Source organism: Myotis myotis, unplaced genomic scaffold (assembly GCF_014108235.1).
Source record: "Myotis myotis isolate mMyoMyo1 unplaced genomic scaffold, mMyoMyo1.p scaffold_m19_p_1, whole genome shotgun sequence".
NCBI lineage: Eukaryota > Metazoa > Chordata > Mammalia > Chiroptera > Vespertilionidae > Myotis > Myotis myotis.
The window spans coordinates 135,019,516-135,046,775 of NW_023416313.1; the positions used below are offsets into that span (position 1 = coordinate 135,019,516).

Below are 27,260 nucleotides of genomic sequence, written 5' to 3' on the forward strand. Positions count from 1 at the left end.
TAACCAAGGGATTGTGTCAGCAACACAAAACATTTAGAGCCTGTCTGCAGAGAGTTTGTCAGATCAGGGAGTTCAAAGACAAGAATACGCATTTCCATGTCAGCACAGCAATATGTGCACCTAAGAACTTTGAAATGGGGATGATGTTTACGGGGAGAGGGTCTCTTGGTTTTCTGAGAAGGAGACTGAATACTTTTTAAAATACATCCCCTAGGTTTAGATGGCAACTTTACTTTCACATAAATAGGTTGGGAGTAGGAAGGGTGCCCACTCAAAAGAGTATATTCAGGAGAAAAGAAAACATTTCTGAAGGGATGTGTAAGGCAGGCCTGCTGGGGCAGGTTTCCACTCAAAGGGCTCTTTGCACAGTTTAAAAAAAAAAACAAACACCTGCAGGAGCTGCTCACCGGGGCCTGGAAGGTCACTGTTGAAATGCTGCACCCTGAGCCCAGACTGAGCACAAGCTAATAAGGAAAACACTCACACAGCTCTGGGTGGTTTGCCCAAACCTCTCTTGAGCCTCCTGTGATGTAGGTAATGTAGGCTCCAGAAGTGAAGCTAAGTCAGCCCTTGATAAAACTCATTTGTCCTCCATGTAAGTTGAACTTGGTTTTAGCCTAGATGCTTCTACTCAGGGCTGCTCTCATCAGGACCATGTAAACTTTCAGCCAGGCCACGGGGTTAGGTTCCCACACTGCCTCTCAGTATGCACCTAGTTCTCATGCAAGAAGAGCAGCTCAGGCCCTCTGAGCCTGTGGGGTAACTGACATTCTTTTCTTCTCAACTGAAAGTGCAAGTGGGAGTTACTGCTGGTTTCCTTCCATCTGGGTTAACCAAACCCAGGTTGGTAGAAACCTAGAACCTCCTTTTCCTTTTGACCTGGCTAATCCAGGAGAAAGGAAAATTCATCTTTCTGCTTGAGCAGTTTTGCCTTCAACACAAATCCTTTCCAGAATTTCCAGACATGCCCAGAGACCTGACATAATTGGCTGCATCGGAGGCATGGAAAATATAAATATCAGAAACACTACACCCATCTCTTGGGCTGTGCCCTGTGCCTGGAGCAGGACTGCCGGGCCAAATGCTGAGGTTCATCTTGACTAGACCTGCCTGCCTGGGAGGGAGGTTTATACACACAATGCTAACTGCTCCCACAATGGACCACTAAAAGCCCTAGCAGTCATGTTGGAAATCACACAGGTAATCATGTAGGGCCCCAAATTCACTTCTTCAGCAAAAATACTGGGGAGGAATTGGGCATTCAGTTGGGGTTAGTCACCAGTATGACCTCCCCTTCATGCTGGCTCTCTGGTCTGAGCCACCAGGAGCTCACCATTTGTCGAGTGGCTGTGGTGTGTGGGACCCCTGAGGCATTCCTTGTTGCACATGCACTTTTCTGTTACTTCATGGAAAAGGCAAAGCCTGTTCATTAAAGATCTCTCTCTACCATCTTGCAGTGAGTACCTAGCCCTCTCTTCTGGATGAGGGTGTACCTTATGCTGTACGTGGTGACAAATGCTTATTCCAATCATTTCACCACCATTGTGACATTCAGAGAGGTTAGCAAGCTGGTTTGAAAGAAAAGAACCTTTGGACTGCAAAACATTTTGCTTTTCCTCACAAAGCAGAAGTTCTAACAAATGCTAGTGGTGACTTTGGCATCAAAAGGTATTAGAATTAATACTAGTCCATTTCTGGAAGTCATGCCATCAAATTTTGACTATAAGCAAAACCTAAAAAACATTTACATATTCATGAATGTTGAGACCAGTTTAAAAAAATCATGAAGTATAATATATGTGTGTGTATATATATATTTGATGGTTTGCAGAGAGGAAGGGAGAGGGATAGAGAGTTAGAAACATGGATGACAGAGAAACATCAATCAGCTGCCTCCTGCACACCCCCTACTGGGGATGTGCCCACAACCAAGGTACATGCCCTTGACTGCAATTGAACCTGGGACCCTTCAGTCCGCAGGCCGAAGCTCTATCCACTGAGCCAAACTGGTTAGGGCTGAAGTAGATCTTTAATGGGCTAATATGAAAGATGCCAAAATATATTAGGTACAAAGTCAAGTTATAGAGCAGTATGTAGGTATGATTCTTCTTATGTTTAAAAACATTTATCTACATGTTCATATGTTTGATATGTATAAAAGTGGTTGGAAATCTCCAGAAGAAATTGAATGTGAAGGTGAAGTCCACAATAAATACAGAAATGGAGAGTGTTCAGAAATGGTAGAGCAGTTTGATATTGCCACTACATCCCTGTGTGTGATGGGTTGAACTTAAACATTTTTAATGGGTTTGTATTTTGTATGCCTTCCCATGCTTTTTTGTAATTGTATTAGAATTCATTTGTATTGTGTTTTACAAAAGTGTTGGCCATGAAAAATGAAAATAAGAAAAAAAGTATTCCTTTACCACAGAACGTTTGAGAAACGCTGTTCTAGGAACGTGAGCAAAGAGTCCTATTTACACTTTTAATTCATCCTTTCCATCCTTAGGTATTGTTTGAATTTTACCTTGAATGTGTATTACTTTTATGATTAAACAGTTGGAAATGTTTAAATTTGGTTTTAAGACATTATACCAGGTTAATGGTTTTATCTAGACAGCCTTCCTTGACACATTTATCCGCAAGCCTCAATCACAGCATCTCTTGAGCCTTCCTCAGGCTCAGAAACTGCCCAAGCTTCAAAAAGAAACATTTTTTGGGAGGAAGGCCAAAGGGTTCCAAGAGAAACAGGCAGGCGGTGGCCAATCAAGAAAGACTGCCCATTTTGCAGAAGAAGTTTTCCACGTCCTTAGACACAGCTGGGGTGGGATCTCCTCTCACAGATGAGAGCGCGAGGCTCACTTCTCATTAAAATCTCCTCACTGGATTACAGACCCAGAATCCTCCAGGGAGCCTTGTGAACCACGTAATGTTTCTCACTTTGCATCTTCAATTATGCATCTTTGATTTAGCTGACAGATGTGAAGCAGCGTGCATAGCCAGGCAATCCCCTGGTGGCCACACATGTGCAAGGGAGGCAGCAGAGCACCGTCTTCCAGCTCCATCTGGCACCAGCTTCCAATCACTCAGAACCTTTCTTCTCCATCCACCTTCACTCAGCCCCCACCCCTCTGCTCCTCCCCCGCCCAGGCCCTGGCATGGGTTGGATGGACACACCCACTTTTACTCAAGCCCCTGTTCCCTTTGGAGGGACTCCCAAGGCAAATGGGAATGGTGTGCCAATCTGAAGGGCCACTGCTTTTATTACGGGATGGCACAACCCCAGCATTCCATCAAACTTTTCAGTATAGAAGTCAGGCCAAATTCTGGCTCCTTCTCAAGCCATGGCTGCCAGGACCATGTAAAGAAACATCTGGCTGGATAGTTGGAAGCGCTTGGCTCAGCCGTGCAGGAAATCCACTTTCGGCCCTGAGTCCCAGGGTTTCATTTGCCGTCCCGGCAGGGATGCCAGACCTCTACACATAATCCACCTGGCTTCCAGGGGAAGGGGCTCTGAGGCCGCACCAGGAACTTCGGCAGGCAGCTCTATGGGATGTGTTTCCAAGCCCCGCAGGAACACATGGGGAGGGTGGGTCCCAAGGGATCAGTTCCCGTCACCACAGGGCACTGACAGAGGTGGAGGGGGGAAACCACCATGTATGTGAGTATTGCCTATACTAGTATGTGTGCACATATGTGGTTCATGGGACTGTTCTACATGGAAAATGCCCACTCTCTGATTACAGTGTTGGATTTCATGTGGGTGGTAACTGAATTCCTCTCAGGTATCACTCTATTCCTTCTTCAGTGCATTGGAGACTTCCACGCCTATGGCTGGATGAACACTGTTCCGTGTCAGATTTTTCTAAAATGTAGTCAGATAGCAGATTTCTCCCCATCCATTATTATTTCATATGAATGGGGGTACAGTTTGGGCCACAGTCTTTCAAGGGTCAAGACTAAATGGAATTCTCTGTTTAATTTCCTTTTTTCTCTTTAGTTTAGATTTGCAGATAGCAGTTTATATTAATTTAAAATGTTTATTTTCTTACACTATTTCCCTGATATTTACAGTTTTAATCTTAAATATCAATTTTAAAGTTAACCATTATGATATTGATTGTGTACTGGGGTTTTTTTGTTTCCTCACTCCTAAGCTCACCTGAAAAATATGTAATTATTCCTCCTTTGCCACACATTTTTCTGTTGTTAGTAAGAATTTTTCTATGAAAATTATTGAATTCTGTAGAAAGACATACAAAAAAACCCAAGTAGAGTTAATAATACTTTTGCTATTAAATTTGAATTTTTCCTTATATTATAATGTTCTCCCTTTTTTCCTCTTTTGTGCCCTATATTTTTATCATATTTTTATGCCATCCATCGCCTTATATTTTAGGTGCTGATAGTGTGTGTTGTGTGGGGTGGGCCCTGGACCGATCACAGGCTTCAGGACCAGAGAGCCCTGGGCATTAATTCCATCTCAAGTCCTTTCTAACTGTGTCAATGTGGATAAGATACTTAGGCTCCCAGAATCTTTCATTCTGCATCTGTAAATAAAGATGAAATAAGATTATGTATGTTAAACAGCCCCCTTTAAAGTTTATTTCCTTCCCCACTAGCGTACTTGGAACATATTTATCCTTACCCATCTCTCTTTTCTTTTACTATGGCCTTAGAGAAGTGGAAGAGTAGTAGGTTTACAGCAATTGATTGTGTACACTTGTGTGTGAATCTGTTACACATATACACAACAGAATGGTGTGGGTGAAACAATGCTAAATTTATCTTTAGCCACATGAATAGAAGTATTACATTTAGAACAAGGAAATAATAGCCTTGCTCAACCGTACCCTCAGCCCACACTAAGTGAATTTTTGTCCAGGAACTCCAAGGTAGATTGATGGGGGGCCTGGGGGCCTGTTATAGGAAGAGGCATCACGGGGCTTAATAATTATCTTCAAATACTTTGCAGTTCCTTAAGAGGACTGGAATTAGACTTTTAATATGACCTGGTGTATTAGTCAACATTCTCCAGAGAAACAGAGCCAATAAGATAGATGAATGGATGGATAGTAGGTATATTAGTACCAGGTATATATTAGCTCAAGAAATACTTGCTGATGAGCAAGTGAATGGTCCCCAAAAGGGTAACTAAATGATAACAAAAAATATAGACTACATGTGAAGGAAATGGAACTCCTTGGGACAGAGGAATCCCAGTTAGTGGATTTGGTGAGAAGTGTAAACAACAAGATTAGTCAGTAATTCACAGGTCTTTTTTTCTTCAAACAACTAATCAAGCTAGAAGCAAAACCTGTAGGCACACTCCCCATGCAGTGTTCCTTCTCTAAAGCTCAGTCACCTGCAGAATTCCAGAGAAGCCCGACTTCTTCGTTGGTTTATTCTATAAAACATAAGGAAAGTATTTTCCTGCATTCTTCAGCTCAAACTGCCATGGGTGTGGTCCTGCTTCTTTACAGTGGAGGCTACTTCCTGTTGTACCTGTTCTGCAAAATGCATGACTGTTAGCAGAATGAGAGAAAGTAGCCTCATTTAAATTGTATTCTTGTGTTTAAACAGTCAAAACATGCTTTATACCAACCAATATTTCTGCTAGTCTTGATAGACAGAGGTGAAATGAAATATTAATCTCCTGTAAAAAGATGTGGGCAAGATAATAATCTGTTTCTGGCATGTCTCAGTGCTGTTCCTCAATAAATCAAAGAGAAAGTCAAGAAGTAGGAACAAAGTCCCTCTGAAGGGTATTGGGGGATGCGACCTGGTACCACTTTCAGCAGTGACTACTGTAGGATGAGTCACTGCTGAATGGGGTAAGAATATCCATAGCTTCATAGTTTCTGAGACCAGAGATGGGCACATCAGAGGTATGGAGCACGTAACTTGGGCTAAAAAGTGGGTGCACTCTAGGCTAGAGAGTAGAGGAAAATTAGATAAGTTCCTGAAGTTCCTAGGGGAATTGCCTGATAATGGTACTGAGTACTCTAGCCTGCATCCTAACAGACAGATATCTGTGTTAGAGCAGCTCTAGGTCATTAACCTTATAGGGAAGTATGTTTTTCTATTTTTCAATGTATAGTTCCTGGACCTTCTGCATCAGAATTAAGGAGGTGTTAAAAATGTAAATTCCTGAACCTCTACTCAGACCTACCAAATTCACATCTCTGGAGGTAAGACCAAAGAATCTTATTTTTAGCAAGGAAAAACAAAATCTCTCTCTAAAGCTCCCCCGAGTTTCATTGGCTAAAATTAGGTATCATGTTCATGTCTCATACAATTAGATGCAGGAATATAAGAGCAGCTGATTAAATCAATCGTGCCAGGGCTAGAGAGAACACATGGCCTCAACTATGTGAACACTAGAATTAGGTTCTGTTGGTATAGAGAAGCGATGGGGCTAACTCGGGGGCGGGGGGGGGGGGGGGGAATGCTGTTTGTTACCACAGGTTGATAGTTGATATAACTCATGAAGTCTAGACTTCCTCATTGCCATTTCCTGAAGTCTACTCATATTCACTAGATCAGATGTCCCAAGCTTTCCTTGTTTATAGTCATTTGGTGAAGTCTAGGTGATTCCAACGAAATCAGGAAGAGTTGACATTTGGTGGGAAAATGAAAGAGATTGATCTTGTAATAGTTCAAAATACCAGGTACAATTTCCTATTCATAGTGCCATCAGACTGGGTCAGTGGGAATATAATGCATTTATTCTTTTATTCAACAAATCTTTACTGAGCATTGATTATGTAAAGGGTCCTGTATTTAGCCCCTGGGATACAGCAGTAAATAAAAGACAAAAACCCTTTCCTGTCCTCACGAAGCTGACATCCTAGCCGGAGCAACTGAGAATAAATAAAACAAGCAGGTAAACTTATGAAGCTTGTTTGAAGGGGAAACATTCTATAAATAAAAATTAAGCAGCCAGAAAGGATAGATAGTACCAACGTGAGAGGTTACAATTTTAAGTAAAAGAAAGGTGAGAATAAGCTCACTGAGGGGGGTAACATTGGTACAGAATTAAAGAAGTGAATAATGATCTATGGGGGTATGTGGAGGAGAGGATCACAGACAAGACACAGCAAGTATAAAGGCTCTGGGGTGAGAGTGTGCCTGGTCCAAGAAGTTCTTTGGGGCTGGAGGGGAGTGAACCAAGGAAAGAGTGGTAGGAGGTGAGGTGGGAGGCATAGTACAGCATGGTGGAAGCACATTGCCTGGGGTCTTTGAAAGGGCTTTGGTTTCACCGTGAGGGAGATGGGAGAATATTGGAAGATTGGGAACAGAGGAGTTGCATGACTCACTTTTTATTTTAATAGGACTATTCTGTTACTGCATTTCGAATAGAATGTAGGGAAACTAATTAGGAGGCTATCACAGTGGCTCAAGTGATAAATTATCAAGGCTCAGACCAGGGTAACAGAGACAAATAAGAGAGAGAGAGAAAACTCAAGTATATGCTTTCAAAGTTTCTGGTCTGAGTGATGGGAAAGATGGAGTTTCTGTTAATTGATCTGGAGAATATTGTGGGTGGAGCAAGTCTGTGGAGGGAGAATCAGGAATTCACCTTGAACATGCTAATCATTACATCCAACTGGAGATGTATGACAATTACCAGCATATGGGTGATAATTAAAGTAATAGGACTAGATGAAATCACCAGAAAGAGGTAGCTACCATCCAGAAACTAAGTCCTAGGGTTGTCTTCTGCATTGCTTTTCAAATATCTTGAGTTCTACATAAATTATCCCACTTGTGTTTTTCTAGGACATTGACTGCAGGAGTTAGGTAGAAAAATAAGCCTTAAGTGCTCGTTGATAGTAATGTGCTATGAAGGACAATTTTTTCAAAATGATCTAAAAAACAGTGCATATCCAGAAGTCCATGAAGTACAAAAAAGACTTTGACTTATTAAATCCAGAAAGCTTGCTAACTACCCATTTAACTTGTGTTTCAATCAGTTAAATAAGAACTCAGGCTCTTAAAAAACTCTGGTGCAGGGGACTGTAGATGACAAAAGAAACTACAAACCCTGGCTCAGCTAGCTGTTTCTCCATTCAAAAACCAGAGTTTTAGCCCCTCCCAGAAACCACGCAGAGCCTGGGGCCTGAACACTGGAGACATAGTCACCCAAAGAGCGCTAGAGCCAGGAGGTGGAATGATGTTTCCCAGTGGAGTTGACTGACTCTCTCTGAGAACACAGAAGTCAAATAGCATTCAAGAGTGGAGATTTGGGAGTCAAATACACCTGGGTTCTAATCCCTACTCCACTGCTTACTAGCTGCATGACTAGTAAGAACGTTGCTTAACTTCTCTGGGTCTTCATGTTCTTGTCTGTAAAATGGAAAGAGTAAAATCTTTGAATGGGATAATAGTTGTAAAGCATTTATCACAATGATTGCTATTTTCGTTTCTCAAGTTTCTCTCAATAGACTCAGTTTTGTTAGAAGTCCACCAGGGGGCACCTCAAGAAATTAATATGGAGCCTACTGTAGTAACTGGCGGCCATAGAGTTAATGCATTTCCAAATGTACTTTGGGAGTTGTCCACTCAGTGCACTTAGTGAGCAACATCGTTGACCTCAAACATGCATGAATTGGTTGTAGCAGAATTCCACAACAGGGTGTGAATTCCTCATGCACTGGGTCACACACTTAGATGAGGCTCCATTGGTGAAGGATATCTCTGAATTCTGAGACTTTCTGTCCCAGCTGCAGTCATATATAGCTCTGTAGCTAGGACAAGCTATTAAATCATGCTACTTACAACAACGTACTAACTCATTTCCATAAGCACTTGTAAGAGAGTGGGCATAAACAAACATCTTGATTCTAGCAGGAATGCTTTAGAATTAATTTGTTCACCTTATACCAGCGATTTTTCACGGTGGATAAACACCTAACATACTGGTTAAGCCAGAATTTAAACCCAAAGAGTGTGGTTCCAGCCCACACTCCTGCCCACTACATCACATTGCCTTTACTGACAGGTAGCATCAAATTAATGCTAAATGCCAGAGGGTGGTGATAAAGAACAGGAGTGGCCATTGTCAAGCAATTTATAACCTGGATTAAATATGGTAATCTTGTGAATAATCGATATTCTATTCAGTTAAAATTGTATGTCAGACTATTAATATACTGAGTCATATCTGTGTATGAATCTGTATACTGGATCTATATACATATGTGTGTATGAATATGTGTATACAGGGGCAGGCAAAAGTAGTTTTACATCTGTGAGTGACATTCTTTTGAGTTAAGAAAGCTATTGTGAGCCCTAGCTGGTTTTGCTGAGTGGATAGAGTGTCAGACTGCAGTCTGAAGGGTCCTGCATTCGATTCCGGTCAAGTTCACATGTCTGAGTTGTGGGCTCGGTCCCCAGTGGGAGGAGTGCAGGAAGCAGCAGGTCAATGATTCCCTCTCATCATTGATGCTTCTATCCCTCTCTTCCTCGCCCTTCCTCTCTGAAATCAATAAAAATACATTTTTTAAAAATAAAGCTATTGTGATTATCATAATCTGCATTCTTTTTGCATTCAAGTTACTGTAAACCTACTTTTGCCTACCCTTTGTATGTATATGCATAAATATATACACTTCTTATTTGAATATAAGTATATTTAATATAATGTTAATTGAGTATTACTATGTGCTAATATAATGCAATGTGAAGGGCAACATCTTTTGAGTATTGCAGGCAGGTAAAATATCAAGATATTGTCTGCCATCTCAGAGAAGAATTCTTGGAGAAAATTATCTTAGTTGATTTTGGGATAATGAGACTGAACATTTGACCCTAGAAAACTGTGTTTAGCTTAGTGTTGGGAACAAAAAACATACTGAATGAATGAGTAAATAAATGAATGATAATTACTTCATTATGGGGGGAAATAAATGAAATTAAAAATGGAGGATGGGTGAGAGAATGGAGCAAAGGCTTTCTCCAGTGGAACTTGTTTATCAGAAAACTTTTATTTCTAATTGATTCAAGAAAGAGCGTAAGGAAGAGAGAGAGATAGAACACATCAATTTGTTGTTCCAACCTTCCATGCATTTACTGGTTGCTTCTTGTAAGTGCCCTGACTTGGGATGGAACCCCAAACCTTGGTGTAGCAGGACAATGCTCCAACCAACTGAGCTACCCAGCCAGGGCATGATCAGGTTCTCTTTCCCTCTTTCCTTTCCTGGCTTCCATTCAAGTCTCAATCTTTGTTGTTGTTGTTTTTTTCTTTCTTTTCTTTTCCTCATAGTTGTCATTCACATGAGTGAATGACTGCTGTTATGATTCTTATTTCCTAGTGAAAATGAGTTCACCTTTATAAGCAACATAATCTGCTGTCACTGAAAATTAATACACTTTTGTATAGGTAGTTCTAAATAAGTCTCTTCATTTATAAATTAATGGAGCAATTAACAACACATTATACCCACATTATGTACTACTTTAGTTGCTTCTCAAATATCTTTTTTGCTTGTTCTTTCCTTGGTATTTTCCATGAGGGTTCTGGTTCTTATATCACGCTAATGCCTTCCTTGGGCTGAACTGTGCAACATGTTCAGTGCACCGAGGACCCTGCCAACTTTCCAGGGAATGGAGCCATGGACTTACCTCCTAAGTGATACTGACAGCTAAACTACTTTTTTGTGTCTTAGAAAATCAAACTTGTAGTTTATTTTAGACATATCAACAAAGTTTAATTGTCATAGTAAAATCATACTGAAAGTTCAGTTAAACACGTGTGTTCCGGAAAACTTTAAAGAATTTCTTCATACAGCATATAATGAAAGTGGTATGGATTTGGGGTAGCAAATACATTTGAGGACCATATGCACAAATTTAATTTAATTAATTCTCTGTAATGAAAAGTAATAGCCTCTGTGTGTGTGTGTGTGTGTGTGTGTGTGTGTGTGTGTGTGTGTGTGTGTGTGTGTTTGCCTGGAGATCTGATATGAGTTGAAGCAGGGAAAACTTGTTAGCTTTATGTTAGAACTGAAGGCCCGATGCACAAAATTCTTGCAATAGTAGGCCTTTCTTCCCCTGGCTGCCAACTCTGGCTTCTCTTTGGCACCCAGGACCCAGACTTCCCTCGCAGCCCCGGCTTTGTCGGGAAAGTCGTCCGGAAGAATGTCGGGTCTAATTAGCATATTACACTTCTATTATTAAAGATGTTAGCTAAAATTAGAGTTATGTTGCACTTCCTTAAGTTCAGTTGATTCTTTTAAAAAGAATCTGTGTCACTTTTTAAGGTGTTTTCTTCTCTCCTCTGAAGGATATATAGCTTTCCCTCTCTTCTTTACCTAAATGAAAATGGCCTGAAGATGCATGTAATTTTGAGAGTTTCAGATTGCAGATTCTACATAATTCAAATAACAGAGCATGAAACCTCACTCTTTCATTTGGATTTTGTGAATCAGTCTAAATGATGTCAGAATAATATCCTAAAGGTTTGGTGTCAGGGTCAGAATTCTGCCCTGGATACACAACCTATGGAGCAATGGCAGCCTTGCACTCATAATCCAGGGCTGAGAGCCACACTCACTGTTTTAATTACAGAGCTACAGCATGTGGGTAAGAAACTTGGATTTGACAACAGCAAAAGAAAGAGGATATTGTATGCTTTCAATCAGCTTTGTATTAGGAGATCCTTAAAGGGAAAATTATGTGAAAGAAAGAAGGAGGAAGAAAACAAAATAGCACGATCCCTATTTCAATATAATTTGGAGAAAATGACTGATTTGGGTTGGTCATGTTGCCAGAACAGATGACTCAAGGCTTCCAAACAAGAAATGGAAATCAGGAGGATGCCTGAAGCCTGAAAAAAGAACAAATTGTGGAGATATGATTGACTCTAAGGCTTCAAAATCAACTGTACCAGGATGAGCTTGGAACATTGCCCAGAACAGAACTGAATGGTGATGTTCATTTAGGTCCTGACTGTTGAAACAAAATAAAATGTAGTAATTGTGCTCTGTTAGGTACACAGACGTGTTAATGCTTTCCAATTTCCCCACTGGAGATCTGGCGTCACTTTCCCTGTCGCTCCTATTTCATGCTTCACCGGTGAGTATTATTGCTGCTCTGGACGCTTGCTGAATGCCAGGCTTTTGGCAAAGATGTGGGATCCAGGTGAAAGCATCCTCTCATGCTACATGTGAGTGTGCTGCAGGTGGCTTGGAAAATGGCTTTGCAACTTGGAAATCATTTCTTTAATTGGCCTTTGCATGGTTGGATGATGTGCATCTCAATCCTGGCATTCAATGTGATGGTTGCTGGACCTACATTATGAATCGAAGCAGTTTGGGCCCCAACCAGGGAAAGCCTCGGTTTCCACAGGCAACAGATCTGTACATTGATCTTTTCCTCTCTTAGGTGGCAAGATAATTTATTCATGGCTTCCTTATACTCATTTCTCAGGAATCTATCACTTGAGTTTTATAAATTTTCTGATGAACAACAGGGTATGACTCCCTCTGAAGGTCATTGTGAAGCACCAACAGTTTCCCTTCCTCCTTGGGGCTGCTATGAAGAAAAGATTCCATCTTGTTGCTCCTAACACCAACACCCTGCTGACTAGCCCAGCAAATTCGGAAATTTCCCAGCCTGCCTGGAGGAGCGGTCCAACTCTACAGTACGAATGACTTCCAAACAAACTTTTTCTACAGACTAAATTAGGAAAATGACAGCAAAACCAACTCAGAGGAGGGAAAGGAGGGGCAGGCAGCACATGTGATTTCTCGCTCCTTTTTGGTTTCTATACCTGAGTCCAATTTTTACTCTTCCGTCTACTCACTATTCACCACAAAGTCTTCAGACTTCAGTAGCTGACTTAAAGCAAATAACTTTTTATTCAGACATCCAATGGACTACAGATGTTGTCAGGTACAAGATATTTAATTAAGGATATGTCTAGTGTCTTTGGACGCTAAAATGAGGGCCTTAAACAAGGTAACCTAGAACCAGAGCCTACTAATGAGGGACAGCAGGAAGGCTACTTCGAGGGTTTGGCTCACTGTAAATGAACCACCAAGATGGGACACAAACTCAAACTCAAAGGGAACTCCACATTTCCTTGCGTCCTACAATTAACATCTTTTCACTGGTGGGTCTATAATCTTGGAGCCACCCAATATGTTAAATAGCTTCACACTGTAAAGTGGGTATGGGGGAAATGAGGGGTAAAATTATGTTGTGGGGTTTGGCACCAATCTTTATTTCAAATAAGCTGTGTGTGAGCTGTGTCTTTGAGAACATGTGCAGTGCAGTTTTGATCTACATTTTATAGAGGTACAAAGTAATACAGGATCTGTTTTATTATAAATTAAAAACAAATGTGATCCAGTATTGTAGTCCTCTTTGTCTACTTATGTTTCTGAACAACAACTCTCACTAGTATATAAACCATCATGATCTAATGGCTTTAGAGACCTGAAACCCCCTCCTCATGTTTGCTTACAAGCTTCTCCACATTCCATGTGTGGTATGGGGTCCTCTCACAGGAAATCATCTTAATGGGACAGGATTTTAGTGTGTGATGGGCTCCTCAAAGAAATCATCTAAATCCATTTTTAAAAATGGATCTCACAGTCTCCTTCTGTTTAACAGTTAACAGCTATCTTTGCTATAATTATGATTTAAGAATTACTACTTAAGACTTTTTCAGAAATGGGGTGTTAAGGGCTATTTGTATCAGAATATCTTTAGCTGTAGGTTAATAGAGGACAGAGTTGAAAGCTCAAATAGTAAAGATTTATTTTTAATTGCGCATAATCATATACATAATCATATATTTGGAGGTAGGATGCCATGATTGGTTAATTCATTCTTCAAGATCCAGGTCTTTTCCGTCTTTCTGCTGGCCATCCTCAGCTTGCGGGTAATGATATCTCAGCTGGCCACAGCACACAGGCACCTTGTGGAGCTAGGACAACATCTTGAAAAGAAGAGGGACTTTCTTCCCATGTTCCTCTGTCCTGAGGATGAAAATCCATGACTTCCAGCCTACATTCTTCCCCCATGCTGGGTTCATGGGCTAGGTTTGGGTTATATGCCATGCATGCAATAGGTTCCACTAGCAAAGGAATGAGACCACCATGATTGGCTTGAATAATTCTGCTTCATCCCCTGGACTAGCATAGGTTTCTTCCCAACATAAGGGCTTTCTTCCCAGCATAGGGGATGATGAATACCTACATTTGTACCCCAGGGAACAAGAAGGGGTTGGCTGGGTATCTGTTGGGTGAGCAACCAATAGAGCTCCCCACTGACTTTTTGGATAAATTTTTTATTTTAATACTTAATATTAGTATTTCAATGTTTTATCATGTTACTGAAGTAGTCTCTTTCTCTTAATCCTTGACAGAATTATCATGGTGTGCCTCTTAAAGGCAAAATTTATCCTAGGGGGAAAGAAGGTTTGTCCTAGGGTCTACTGTTTTTTCTCATTCTGATCCAACTAGAAAATATTTAATCAACAACCCCAAAGCTTTCACCAAAAAATTATCTTGTTCATCTCAGCCCAAATATATCAGTTATGCATGTAGTATTTCACATTACTTTAGAACAGAATTGAATGGAATGGAATAGAAACCTGATTTTTATTTGCCATTTCTGCTTCCTCCTAAAATAAGAAATGTCAACACATTTTTGCAATAGAAATAGCTTTCCAAAAGTGTTTATAAAAGTAGCTTCATTTCAAGAATAACTGAAATACAGTATAGCCCAGTGGTCAAGAACATGGACTGTGAGGACAATGGAACTTGATTTGAGTCACTGTATCCTATTTGGCATTGATATGATGATAGCCTCACCTGCAAAATGATTGACGTAATCATATCCACTTCAAGGGTTTGTTGTGGGAGTTGAATGAGATTAAAATATGTCCATATGCCTTGGAATAGTTATCCTTAACAGAGTGGCTAGTACATGGTAATCATTCAACAAATTTGGACTGTTTTTTACTTATAACAATAGTAACAAAAGTTTATAAACATCCAAGTTAATATTTTCCTACACATGCTAGTTAAAATCAAACTCATTATTTTCAGAAGTAAAGCAACTTTGAGAAACAAAACATGAGGGCTGCCATATAGTTTATACTACAATGTTATGGGAGGTCTGGCATTGGTTCTTGTTCTTCTTCCAAAGAGTTCTCCAGTCGGCTTGATGTGGGTCAAAACTTAAAACCAGAGTGGTGGCTTTACTATGTTTTCAGGGAAAAGAATTGCCATTGCACACATTAGAATCCCATTTTCCATTGACCCAAGAAGTGTCACTCTGCTTCTTGAGAAATAAGCCATATAAAGCATGTTGATATGGGTGTCATAAATCTCTTAACTTCCCTAGTTGTTATCCTGGTAAGCTACATGTTCTGTATTTCAAGGCAAAACTACATGAAGGCAGAAAAAATTGGCAGAATGAACAGTGCATGTGGATATAAACATCAGTTCTTCAGCAGACAAAAATGTATGTCCTTCATAAAACATTGCAATTCCATTTTGTTTCTCAGAATCTGTATGTCATACTTTACATTAGGAAAACTTTCAGTAATTTTCTAATCAAGTCAGAAAAATAGCTCGTCAGCTTGAGCTTTTGCCTACATTTTTTTGCTCAAATTTTGGGTGTGCCTGTTCTGATGGGCCCAAAGTCTCATGCAAACTAACAGAAAGACTCTTCATGTGAGAGGGCATGAACTGAGATGCTGCTGCAGCCATTTTGGCAGGAGGGACCATGACGTTTCCTTTTTGGATCTAGGACTTTCAGTTATAAGCAATAAATCCAATTCAAACTTACTTAAGTAAAAATTTAAGTGTGTTATAAATGTAACTGGGTATCTCAGGAAACCAAGAGCAATGGAAATGCCAGTATTCAAAAGAGCTGAGATCTAACTGAGCTTAAAGAAGTCCTGGCAGGAGAGTCAGGCTTCCAGTACCAAGATTTCTCTTCTCCATCTTGACTGTTTCCCTAAATGGTAGCTTCCTTCCTTCTTATCAGTGTACACTGGGTTCTTCCAAATGACAGAAGACTGCCTTTGGTTTTTTAGCTTTATAGAGCTTCAACCAGACAAAGGGAGAATCACTTTTTTAGTTCTAATTCCAACATCTTGGAGGGGGGGAACTCAGCTAGGTCTAACTTGGATCAGATTAACTGGGGCAAAGAGACAGAATAGCATTTGGACCATTTAGTGAGGCGCCCAATCAACCACTGCCTACAAGCAATATCATTGTAGTTGCATGTTGGTTCCTTTATAATTATAAAGGCAGTGTTTATTTTAAAAATGGGGTGGCCGTTCTCACCAGAAGAGGGGCCACCTCTGACTATTCCAGAGATGTTCACTATTGCATGAAGTCTGTGAATACATTGCAAGGAGATAGTTCATTCTAGCTTCCCTTTTGCCAGCACAGACTGCCTATGGTCCTTGAGAACTTCCTGTTAAGCTATCCATTCACTGTTAGAAAGTTCAGGATGGTGGGAAGGCTGGAGGTGGTTGGTGAGCGGACGGGGGTGATTGCACATGAACCTGACTGAGCAGGGAGAAGAGAAGGAGGGTGCATTAGGAAGCATTGCCAATGTGAAGCAGAGGGTCTTGGCCTCTCAGATCTTTTCAGATTAAATCCTTGTGGTTCTCCCAGCTGCCTCTCTTCCTCCTGTCTTACACCTCTTTTTAATATTTTCTCCCATCATTTTTAAAATGAAGACCTTCTGTGTTACTTATAAGACTTCTGTCCTCCAGAGAAGCTTTAGGCAAAAGTTTGAAGTAAGATAGTTTGTTTTTTCAGAAAAGAACTTTCCCGTGGCCTCTTGTTCTTTTTAGAAGAACAAAATCTGAGGATTAGAGGAGACCAACCTGGAGGGCCAGCAAGTCCATCTATTACTGTGTGTGTCCCATTTCTGGCATCCATTACAAGTGGCCATCTAGACTGCTTGACCACATATCACAACGGGGCAGTCACCACTTTTCAGGAGAGCCCAGTCTATCTCTAGATAGTCCTGACTATTAGGAGTGTTTCCATGTATTAAGTTCCTACTGGGACAAAAATGTGTCTTTCCTTATTGCGTGTGCCTGTTGGTCCTAGTTCTACCACTGGAAACAAACAAGTCTAATCTTTTCCCTACATGCTCGCCTTCCAAGAGATCCATCACATGATCATGTTTCTCCCTATGATCTTTTTTCTTAAGGCTGACCAACTGTTCTTCCCATAACTGTTCTCTGTTATATGGGATTTCAAGTACCTTTATTAACCGGGACACTCGGCTCTAGAAGCTTTAGTTCCTTACATGTTCTTAACTCCACCCCCCTCCATAACCAGGCATAATTTTCTAGGTGTAGAAAATTCAGCACAGAAATAACAGAACTAATAATATCTTTCATTATAAACGTAGAACTTCAGGAAAATCACGTTTATCTTTTGGGAAGACCAACCTATGCTTAGTCACTCTCATGCTGAAACTTATATAATTTATGTATATGAAAAGCCAGAGACTGGAACACATACCACTGACAGCCCCTCCCTATGGCCTGCCCCACCCCCAATCGCCCCCCCCCCCATCTCAATTGGGGGTAGGGCCCGCCAGCCAATTGCCCGAAGCCCCTCCCCGCAGCTGGCCTGACCCTGATAGGGCCGATTGAGGGGGCCAGCCAGCCAACCTCCCACCATCTCCTCCTCTTGACAGGCACAGTCCCCATCCACCCCAATTGGGGCCAGGCCGGCTGGACCCCACCTGTGCACAAATTCACGCACTGGGCCTCTAATAATTTATAATAAAATTGAAATGATAAAGAGTTCTGGTATCTAAATTTTACAAGTGAATTTCAGGCATTAGTACTTGAAATTTGAATGAAAGGATGTGGAGGGATTTATGAATTCCCATAATTATTCAAAACATGTATTTGCTTCACTTCCTATTCATAATGCTAGTACTATCCATTCACTGAAAATTAGTGAGCACAGTAAATCCATATGAGGGGATTATTTGATTCCTTTCTTCCTCTTAAAAATTCATATGCTTAACAAACATTATATTCTGTTTACACACACACACACACACACACACACACACACACACACATACACACACACAGTCTGGGATAAGCACTGTAATGCACACCCAGCCCTCAAGGAGCTAACAGTTTAAAAACTGAAGACGAGCCTTTTGCTCCCCTCACTGAAGGGTGCTGTATATGCCAGTTAATTAAGGAAGAGCAAGAGGTCACCATGTTGGATTGGGTGTCACAGTGAGTTAGTCTGAATAAATTCATAACTTTATTGTTCCAGAAGCACAACTAGAAGCAGAACTCAACTTGAATAAGTTGAAGTTTGAGGGGTCAATCAAAGAATCTCCAACCCCATGTAAAATGACCATCCTAACATAGGAACACACTGAGTCCTGCCTTTATCTCTAGTCACTTATGGGTTCATCAGGAAAGCTGATTATCTCAGAAAATAATGTAGAATATTCTCTTCTCTTTATGTATTTCTAGGTTTAAAGTGAGGATATGGCATATATATATATATATATATATATATATATATATATATTACATATAGTGTACCCCAAAATGTATACACACACTTTATAAAGGCAGTGTTTATTAAAATACATTTAATTTTTACAATTGAGCTATCAGCAGTTACGGTGTGTATACATTTTTTTGGGACACCCTGTATATGTAGATTCCATGTTAGACAAATTTAAAATTTTCAGTCTTAAATTTTAATGTGAAATAAGTGATGACTTTTTATAAACCTATCATAAGCTTATCTACTCATTATTTTCTAAAAACATCTGAATATGTGACAAGTTCCTCAACATAGGCAAGAATAGCTGTCCCAGGCCCTGTGAAATTGCATATTTAGCAAGGGAGTTTGACATTTCTTCTGTCAGCAACATATGTCCCTGACCTACTTCCATTTCTAGTAAGGAAATTTAAAAATTATGACAAATCAGGACAGGCCCAGGAGTCCAAGTCCATAGCCATAAGGTCTGTTACTAAAGGTCTATGTATTAGTAAAACTAAAATTGAGATTTTATCACCTTGTCAGCCTCAGAAAGTTTGAGTTTAATGGCCTCAGGTTAGCCCCAGAAAGTTTGAGTTTAATGACCCTGCCTCATTTAGTTCCCATAAGGGAGAAAATGCAAGACAAGAGACATCTTGAAGCTACCTACTACACAACTTAGAAAATAAATTCAAGATTCCTTAGATTAATGGGAATCAACTTCATCTTTAAGGTTCAGCTCATGGTTGTATTTAGCAACTTACCTAAGAGATTTCAGTCTCAGTATCATTTATTCTTCATCTGAACAATGCTCATAAGCATAGTATTCATAATCTCTCTACTTTAGAATTAAACCAAAGGAGGAGCTCTGGCCAGTGTGGCTCAGTTGGTTGGGTGTCATCCTGTGCACCAAAAGGTTGCTGGTTCAATTCCTAGTCAGAGCACATGCCCAGGTTGCAGGCTTGATCCCTGGTAGGGGACATGCAGAAGGCAGCACGTCAGTGTTCACCTCTCACATCGATGTACCTCTCTCTCCATCCCTCTTCCTCTCTCCATCTCTAAAAATCAATTTTGAAATCTTTTTTTTAAAAATAATAAACTAAAACAAAGGAGGACTTCAGAATTGGTGGCTATATTGAATAATTGGGAATAATTTAAGATTAGTTGCTTTATCTATAAACAAAGGGAGAATTGCCTATTTTCTAATTCCCTCACTTACATAAAATCTTTTTATTTCTCCAACAGGTTGTTTGGTTTTTACAAGGGAATTCTACCACCCATATTGGCTGAAACACCAAAAAGAGCAGTGAAGGTAAGTAGTGTATGCTTCCCACCAAGTAAAGACAGACTACAGTGACAGCTTCAGCGTTAAAAGATCTCACAACAGCCCGTGGGACATAAATTGAATTAAGTATAAGATAAGATGTTTAACGCAGAAATTATGGCATAATTTTATTATAATTAGACTTGATCAATCTCTCAAATATTGGTTTGTGGATTTTTTGGGGAGGGGGGTAAAGGTACTCCTTCCTAATGGGGAAATTATATAAAAAAGCACAGTGGAGAATGAAATTCGTGTATCAAAACACAACAGCCACAATATAGTTTGCACTTTTTCTCAAAGCAATTCATCAATTTTTCTTTGGAGCAATAATTATTAAAGAAAGAGAGAGGAGAGCAAACTAATACACTATATATGAACAGAGTAAACTAATACACTATATTTCCCTGATATGATTCTCATATAACACATTTCTTTGTCATGCCAACTTCATTACCCTTCCCCACCTCTGTTAAAAGTTTCTATTCTGGTTTTTACAAAATTATTACTTCCATTTCCCTGTTTCCATCTTTTTAACCACATAACTATGGAGTCTATGTACTACTTACTGCTTCAGTATCTGGATAGGAACACAGAGGACTGGCAGGATTCTCTGAGGGAGAAAGAACTGAATTTGATCACTTTTTTATATGTTCTTTCAGACAAAAATCCTGATCACAGTGACTCTAACTAGCACTGACCCCCACATCCAGACCACTGGCAACACTTATTATGTTTCCATAATAAGGAAACATAAACTTAGACTGAAAGACTTCCTTTCCAACTAATGACACAAAGCTTTTTGTCACATACATTACTCAAATAATACTCCCCATATTCCTGGAAGGGAAGGGGCAACATTATATATATCAGCAAGTTAAGAGGGTGACTAGATTAAAATTTATGATAAAATAACCTCATGTATACAGAGACACCAAACTTTTACATTATGTCAAAACAGTAATTTAATAGGATTTAATTCAGATCTAGAATTCAGAAAACAAAGCTTTAAAACACACTTTCTCTGTAAATTCATCCTCTTTGTTGCCATAGTTTTTGTGATTTTTGTATTATATCTTCAATACAAATGTCATTATAAGGATCTGACTACCAGAGAATCTGGAAAAAGTTCACCAAAGTACACAAGAGGCTGAATGAGATTATGAAACTGCCTCACTTGATAAAAGATTGCCCAAGTAAACAAACAGAGCAGAGTTCCTGTTTTAAGAAAAAAAAAAGCCACTTTGTCTCCATGGAATAATATATTCATTTGTTCAGTGTTTTACATGTATAAATAAAATAAATTGTAATTAAAGATTTTCCTGGAATATTTTTTCTTAATACTATACATTGGAGACCATTTAAACTTTAAGATGATTAAGGTTTATCAATGTTGAACAGTCTTTTACAGAAGAAAAAAAAAAGTTGAGCTTTACAAAACTTAGTCTCTATTTAAAAGAAAGCAATGCTCGCTGCCAGTACAATGGTTAACAGATGAACTTTTTGGGCAACTGGCTGTGGTATATGGGTCCCAGACATCTTGTTTCAAGTAGTTGTTACCTTAAAATTATTGAGACATATGGTAAGTATGTTGGCTTTTTTAAATATAACTTGGAGTTAAAAGTGTATCTTTGCCAGATGGATAGCACTATTTTTAACACAATTTATGAAAACATTCACTTTATAGATATTTATCTTAGAATTTGTGAGGAACAATTTCATACATCGTAAACTGCTTCATTGCATGTCATCAAAGTTTACTTCAGAAAAAAATATTCACAGACCATATATATGTGTGTATACACACACGTGCACACTTATACATATATGTGGTCTATGAATACTTCATATATATATGGGCATAGATATAGATCGTCCTTGGTACTGACATGTCAGTTGCAATTGTTACTATAATCAGAAACAGACAATGTTAAGTTTTTTCTGCACTTTATTCTTTGAAATGAGATTCATCATTAAAATAATAAGACTCACTGATGCTAAATAAATGAAACTTCCTCTTTTACAATTTAAGAGCATTAGTACTACAGTTAGCAAAAGGAAATGAAGACCTCAGAAAGAAACCAGCTGGTTCCTCAGAAATGGGAGGCGCCATGTCCCAGGTTCCAGGGTCTGGTCTTGAGCATCACAGTTCCAGGAACACCATTGTTTCCATGATCAGATTCTCAAGGACTAACAAACTCATGAGAAATTATAAATTGTGAAGGCTGTTTGCTCACCACTATCTCTATAGCTTTCATAGTGTCCACACAGCAGATGTTCAATCGATATTGTATGAGTAAATGAAACATATGTAGAGAAAAACAGAAAGAAAATTTATGGGTTTAATAACATTAAACAAACATTTCTATCCAATTCCCCCAAATTAACACATCTACTGTTCAGAACTTTTGGAAGACCAAGACTTCCATTTCCAGCCAAGATGGGGTAACACAAGGACCAGAATTCCTCTCCTGCCTGCAACAGCAACAACAAGAAATAAACAGAATATGAACCACAATTTTCAAGATATTGACATCAGACAAGGAAGGATAGAAAGATGGGAAACAAAGGAGATGAGCCCTAGGGACTGCCCACCTTACTGCCTGGAAAGGGTTTCCAGGTCCAGCCAGGCCAGGGAAATATAGGCAGAGCCCAGGGGGTTCCCTGGGTTGAGAAGGAGTTGAGAGACTGGGGAGGGCAAGGCAGCTCGAATTCATTGGACAAAGTAACAAGAGAGAGCTGCACAGAGAGAACTCTAAGGGTCTGCAGAGGGATGCCTTGAGTATTCAGCTGAGAACTGACCAGTGCCTGCATGTGAGGAAATTAGCAAGGCCTGAGAAAGAGCCATCCAGGAATTACAGGGAGCAGTGCTGAGAATAGTACCTGTTCCCACCAGCCAAACCAGAAGGCTCCAAAATGCACTGGGCATCGAGAGGAGTACTCAGAGGGGTTTGCCTCCATAGTAATGTAATCACAGAAAGTCAGAAAACACACACACACACACACACACACACACACACACACACACACACACGCACACACACCTTTATACCAAAGAGAAAATGGTAGGGAGGCCTTCTGTGGGGTCCATCATCTCCCAGAACTTCTCTGAACCCAGCGAGGACCCCTTAGAGTAGTGTTTCCAAAGTGTGGGTCATGACCCATGGGTCATGAAATCAGTTTAGTGAGTCACCAGAATTTTTTTAATAAATAGAATAGAAACAGAGTTACACATTGTAAAGAGGTAAATATTGTTTTATAACGATGTTTCGTTTGGGTTATAAATACAAAGGTGCACTGTGTGTGTGTGTGCGTGCATACACCTGTGTTGGGCAAATATTTTTTATGTAGATTGCGGTCAAAAAAGTTTAAAATCTGCCTTCAGGGACTCTGGGCTTCCAGGTCAGGGAAGGCAAAGATCCTCAGCAGCAAGAAAACTCCAGGGCAGTGATCTCTACCCAAACCACTAACAACCGTGGCTCTGCAGCGAGCGAGTAGAGTATTGTGTTTAAGAGCACACACAGGCCTGGGAGTTAGACTTAAGGGGAATCTTCGCTTTCCCACTCACTGACTACAGGACATTTATCTGTAAAATGGGAATCATGGCCGTGTTATAACTGTGATCTGATGATGTTTAATGGGTTAAATGCAGGAGCATATGCTAAGACTATGACCTTAGCCTGTTTCCTGGACCACAGCAGGCTCTCCTGGGTGATACAAATATATAACTAAGGCAATTATGATTCCTTTAGTAGCCAAAGTGAAGACAGGGAATGGAAACTAAAATTTTCTAAACGTCTCCAATATGCCAGGCATGTCAGGAAATCTTATTTAAATGCTCTTATTTAAAGACTGCTCTAAACGGTGAGCTTTCTGTTCTCGAGGGTTAGAAAGGTCAGGCGACTCACCCATACTTTCACAGCTGAATAGTGTAGCCAGGATTCAGACCCAGAACTGCTTCTGTCAAAATCCCAGTAAGGTAATTGTCTAAAACAGTGAAGGTGATGACCATAAAAAAGGAGAAAAATAAATTATCTTTAAAGCTCAAAACTGTAATGTGTTTCCTTTCATGGTTAATGGTTTCTAGTGCAGCTCTCATCAAAAACGTGGTGGTCCCTGGTGGTATTATTGTAACGCCAGGATATAGTTTCAGGGTTATCACCATCCACTGGAATGTTAGATCAAGAAGGCAGGGTTCTCTTTGTTTACTACTGCATCCCCAGTGCCTCTTAGAACACAGGAGGCATCCAAGAAAATATTTGTTGAGTGAGTAAATGAAGGAATCCTATTTCTAGAAAAATCTACAAACATAGTTAACCTAAAGGAGCATGACACAAAAGTAGTTCATGGGTCTTTAAAAGACTGGATATCTATCTGGGGTTGTAATGACCCTTGGGATGCCCAAAGACTCATTTGAGCCATGTCTACACCACAGAACTACCTCTTTCTAACAACAGAGTATTATTTGGCCCCAAACTCTACATTTTTTTCTTGCTTCATTTTACTGGGTTAAAAAGTAATAGAGTAGAAGACATATGCAATTACAAAATACCCAGGCCATTTCTGGAGTCTTGGGAAACAGACTAGCAGAACCTAAGAGAGTGCCTTATCGAAGCTGCTTATGGCTGCCTAACGGAGTACCCAGGAGTAAAGCATCATGTTCAAGCAGAGTTGTTGCCCAAAATGTTTGGGGTGAGGGGATATAATGTATTTATGGTATGTTATTCAAAGTGATTAATTAGATTTGCCTCCTTAGAAACTCATTTTCAGGAAAATTATATGAAGCATCATCCACTGGAGGAGCCAACAAAATCATCATCATCATCATCATCATATTTTAAAGGAGGGAATAAGCAACTGTCCTCTGCTCAGGTGGACAGTCTGCCTTTAAGCAGGGATGGGCTGGATGACCTTATTGAGTCCTTTCCTAGTTTATAATGACATCTCATCATCACTGAGTGTTGGGAAATTTCTTGGAACAGTAGGTATACACAGCAATACAAATGCAAGTTAAGCTGAGAAGTGGCTGTCTTTTACAAGTCAGATAGATAATTGGGCGTTCACTGGGAAAGCAATTCATAGAGAACAGAGGAGACTGAAGATTTCAGGTCTCTACGCCTATAATTCTGAATCACTGCCATAAAAAAGAAGTCTATTGATGTCTGGGGAAACTGAAAATGGTCATGGTAAATGGAGGCTGTATGGTCCATTTACTGCTATAAAGGATCCCATCAGCTCCTCTGTCGGTTATTATAGCTGCATTTGAAAATGTGAATGTTAAAGTAAGATCCAATAGCATCTACCGGAGACCAGATTAGAAACTGTGTTCGATAGTTCATCATTTTTAAATGCTGTTTAATATAATGATTCACTAAAGAAATTTGAGTCAATTAAAGGGTTTGTTGCAGGAAATTGCTATAAATCTCTGGGTTTGGTTTTGTTTCACAGTTTTTCACCTTTGAGCAATATAAGAAATTGCTAGGATATGTGTCACTGTCGCCAGCATTGGTAAGTGAGAATATTTATTATACTTGAGTGTGTGTGTGTTATTTCATAAAACAAAATCTGGAAACAAAAAGCCTTTTGAATCCCCAAGCCCGACTACTAAAATATGAATTCGAGTTATTCAATGTTCAGCTACTTGTTGAAAGCCATCTTCCTAATAACTCACAATTTGGCTATTTTATAGCACCCAGTGATGAATTTATTATAATAATGATATGTGTAGAAAGGCTCATATGATATATGGTCAAGAATGTAAAATAAAGAATACATTTGTCAGACTCTTTTAAAGCCAAGACATGCATGTTTATATACTGCACATATCTATGCAAAAGTCAAGATGCCTAAAACTATTTCCTAGCAGGTTACTTTTCCAGCTTTTACTTAAGCTGTAGTAAACATAGGGCTTCAGGCGACTCTGTGGTCATATGCGGACTGAAGAGTCTTTTATAGTCAGGGAGAATAATGATCTGACAATGACACATCTCAACGATTACATGAAAACCACTTGGTAATTCGAATGTTTCCTACCGTCTCCTTTCCTTCTTGGTGACTTTGCGGCTTTTCACAAAACGAGTTAAATAATATTGACCAAGTACATGCTACAATATGTGCGTGTGCTATGAGAGCCCCAGAGAGAGCAAATGCACTAATTTCTCCCTTTGCATCTGCAAAACAACACAAAACAAAGTCAAATCTGCGTTGCCCCGCCAATTGAAAACTCTCCTCAACTCAACCAGAGGCAGTGTTCTGAGCTTCAACTCTAATTACTTTACTTGTAAAGGTTCATTTCAGGATATTTACTTTGCCAAATAGGCTGTCCAAGAAGTATCTGTTGTTTAAAAAGTCATGCATGTCCCTTTTCAAGAATGATCCTATTAAAAAAAACTACTAGTATGGCTTAGTGTTATGACAAAGAAACCTCTTGTCTAGTCTCCTACCTAAACAAGGTGGCTCTGAGGTGGCCTCATATAAAAGAAATGGTACCATGAGTCCTAAAATTAGGTAAGTTATTTTTTTTTAATTCCTTAGTGTCTCCCCTTAATGTCACTCTTAACTTTAAAAACAAGTTGTTCAAAAGAGAATTAAAAACCTTTCTAGCAAAAGACAATAAAATATGGTCTCCAGAGGGCCAGCTGGCGGCTCCTGTGTGGAGCATTGGTACCATGTGAGAAAACGCAGTTCTCTCGACTCTCTTGGGAATTGAAGCAGAAAGCCTTTGGCCACTCCAGCTACCATAACCGAATGCATGCAAACTGTATACAGTTTTCCCTTTCTCTTGAACTCATTATTCCAGTTTCTTTCTGATACAGCTAGACACTTAAACCGCCATTAACTGTTCCTGGTGCTCCCACATGGAAAGCCTAGGAGGCGGGGATCCCCACAGTTACTGCTGGCCTCTGGAACAATCTGAGTAACGTGATCTGCTGATAGCTGATCAGTTCTTTTGACAAGGGACTGCTGAACACTATTTCTGACAGCAAATGTAGCTGAGTTTATAGAACAAAAAAGTGAATTACTTGGAAGATTGCATATAGTAATAAAAACCTGAACATCTGGATTTCAGCTTTTTCAGTCAGAAAAGTTTGGGACTACTATTTTTTTTTTCCTGCTTTTGGCTTCCATGATGGAAGCCCAAGATACATGAACAAGATATTTGATCTTTTACCCTATGCAAACCTGTTTAAAATTGAAATGAAAGGACATGAAAGAAAAACATGATTAGTTTCTCCCTCTCTCCTGGAATCTGCATACAGCACCATTCTTCCTGTCCATCTGTATGTGCAACAAGAGTGGTTTTTGTAAAGTACTTGACAAAGGGCTTTCACACATGACTTTGACCCCCATAATATTCTGATTAGGTAGGGGCATTTCATATGATTTTCTCCATTTTACAGATGAGAAAACTGTGGCTTACAAAGGAT

At 39.7% G+C, this 27,260-nt stretch overlaps 1 protein-coding gene across 5 annotated transcripts in view; it reads left to right on the forward strand.

The window, feature by feature from the left end:
- The window catches only part of SLC25A21 (solute carrier family 25 member 21), a 533,790-nt gene that overhangs the window by 462,710 nt on the left and 43,820 nt on the right, over positions 1 to 27,260 (forward strand). For all 5 annotated transcript variants that reach the window (XM_036352952.1, XM_036352969.1, XM_036352959.1 and 2 more), the window contains 2 exons: positions 19,758 to 19,824; positions 25,282 to 25,341. In XM_036352952.1, coding sequence (XP_036208845.1) covers positions 19,758 to 19,824; positions 25,282 to 25,341 — 127 coding nt within the window. The remainder of the gene's footprint in view (positions 1 to 19,757; positions 19,825 to 25,281; positions 25,342 to 27,260) is intronic.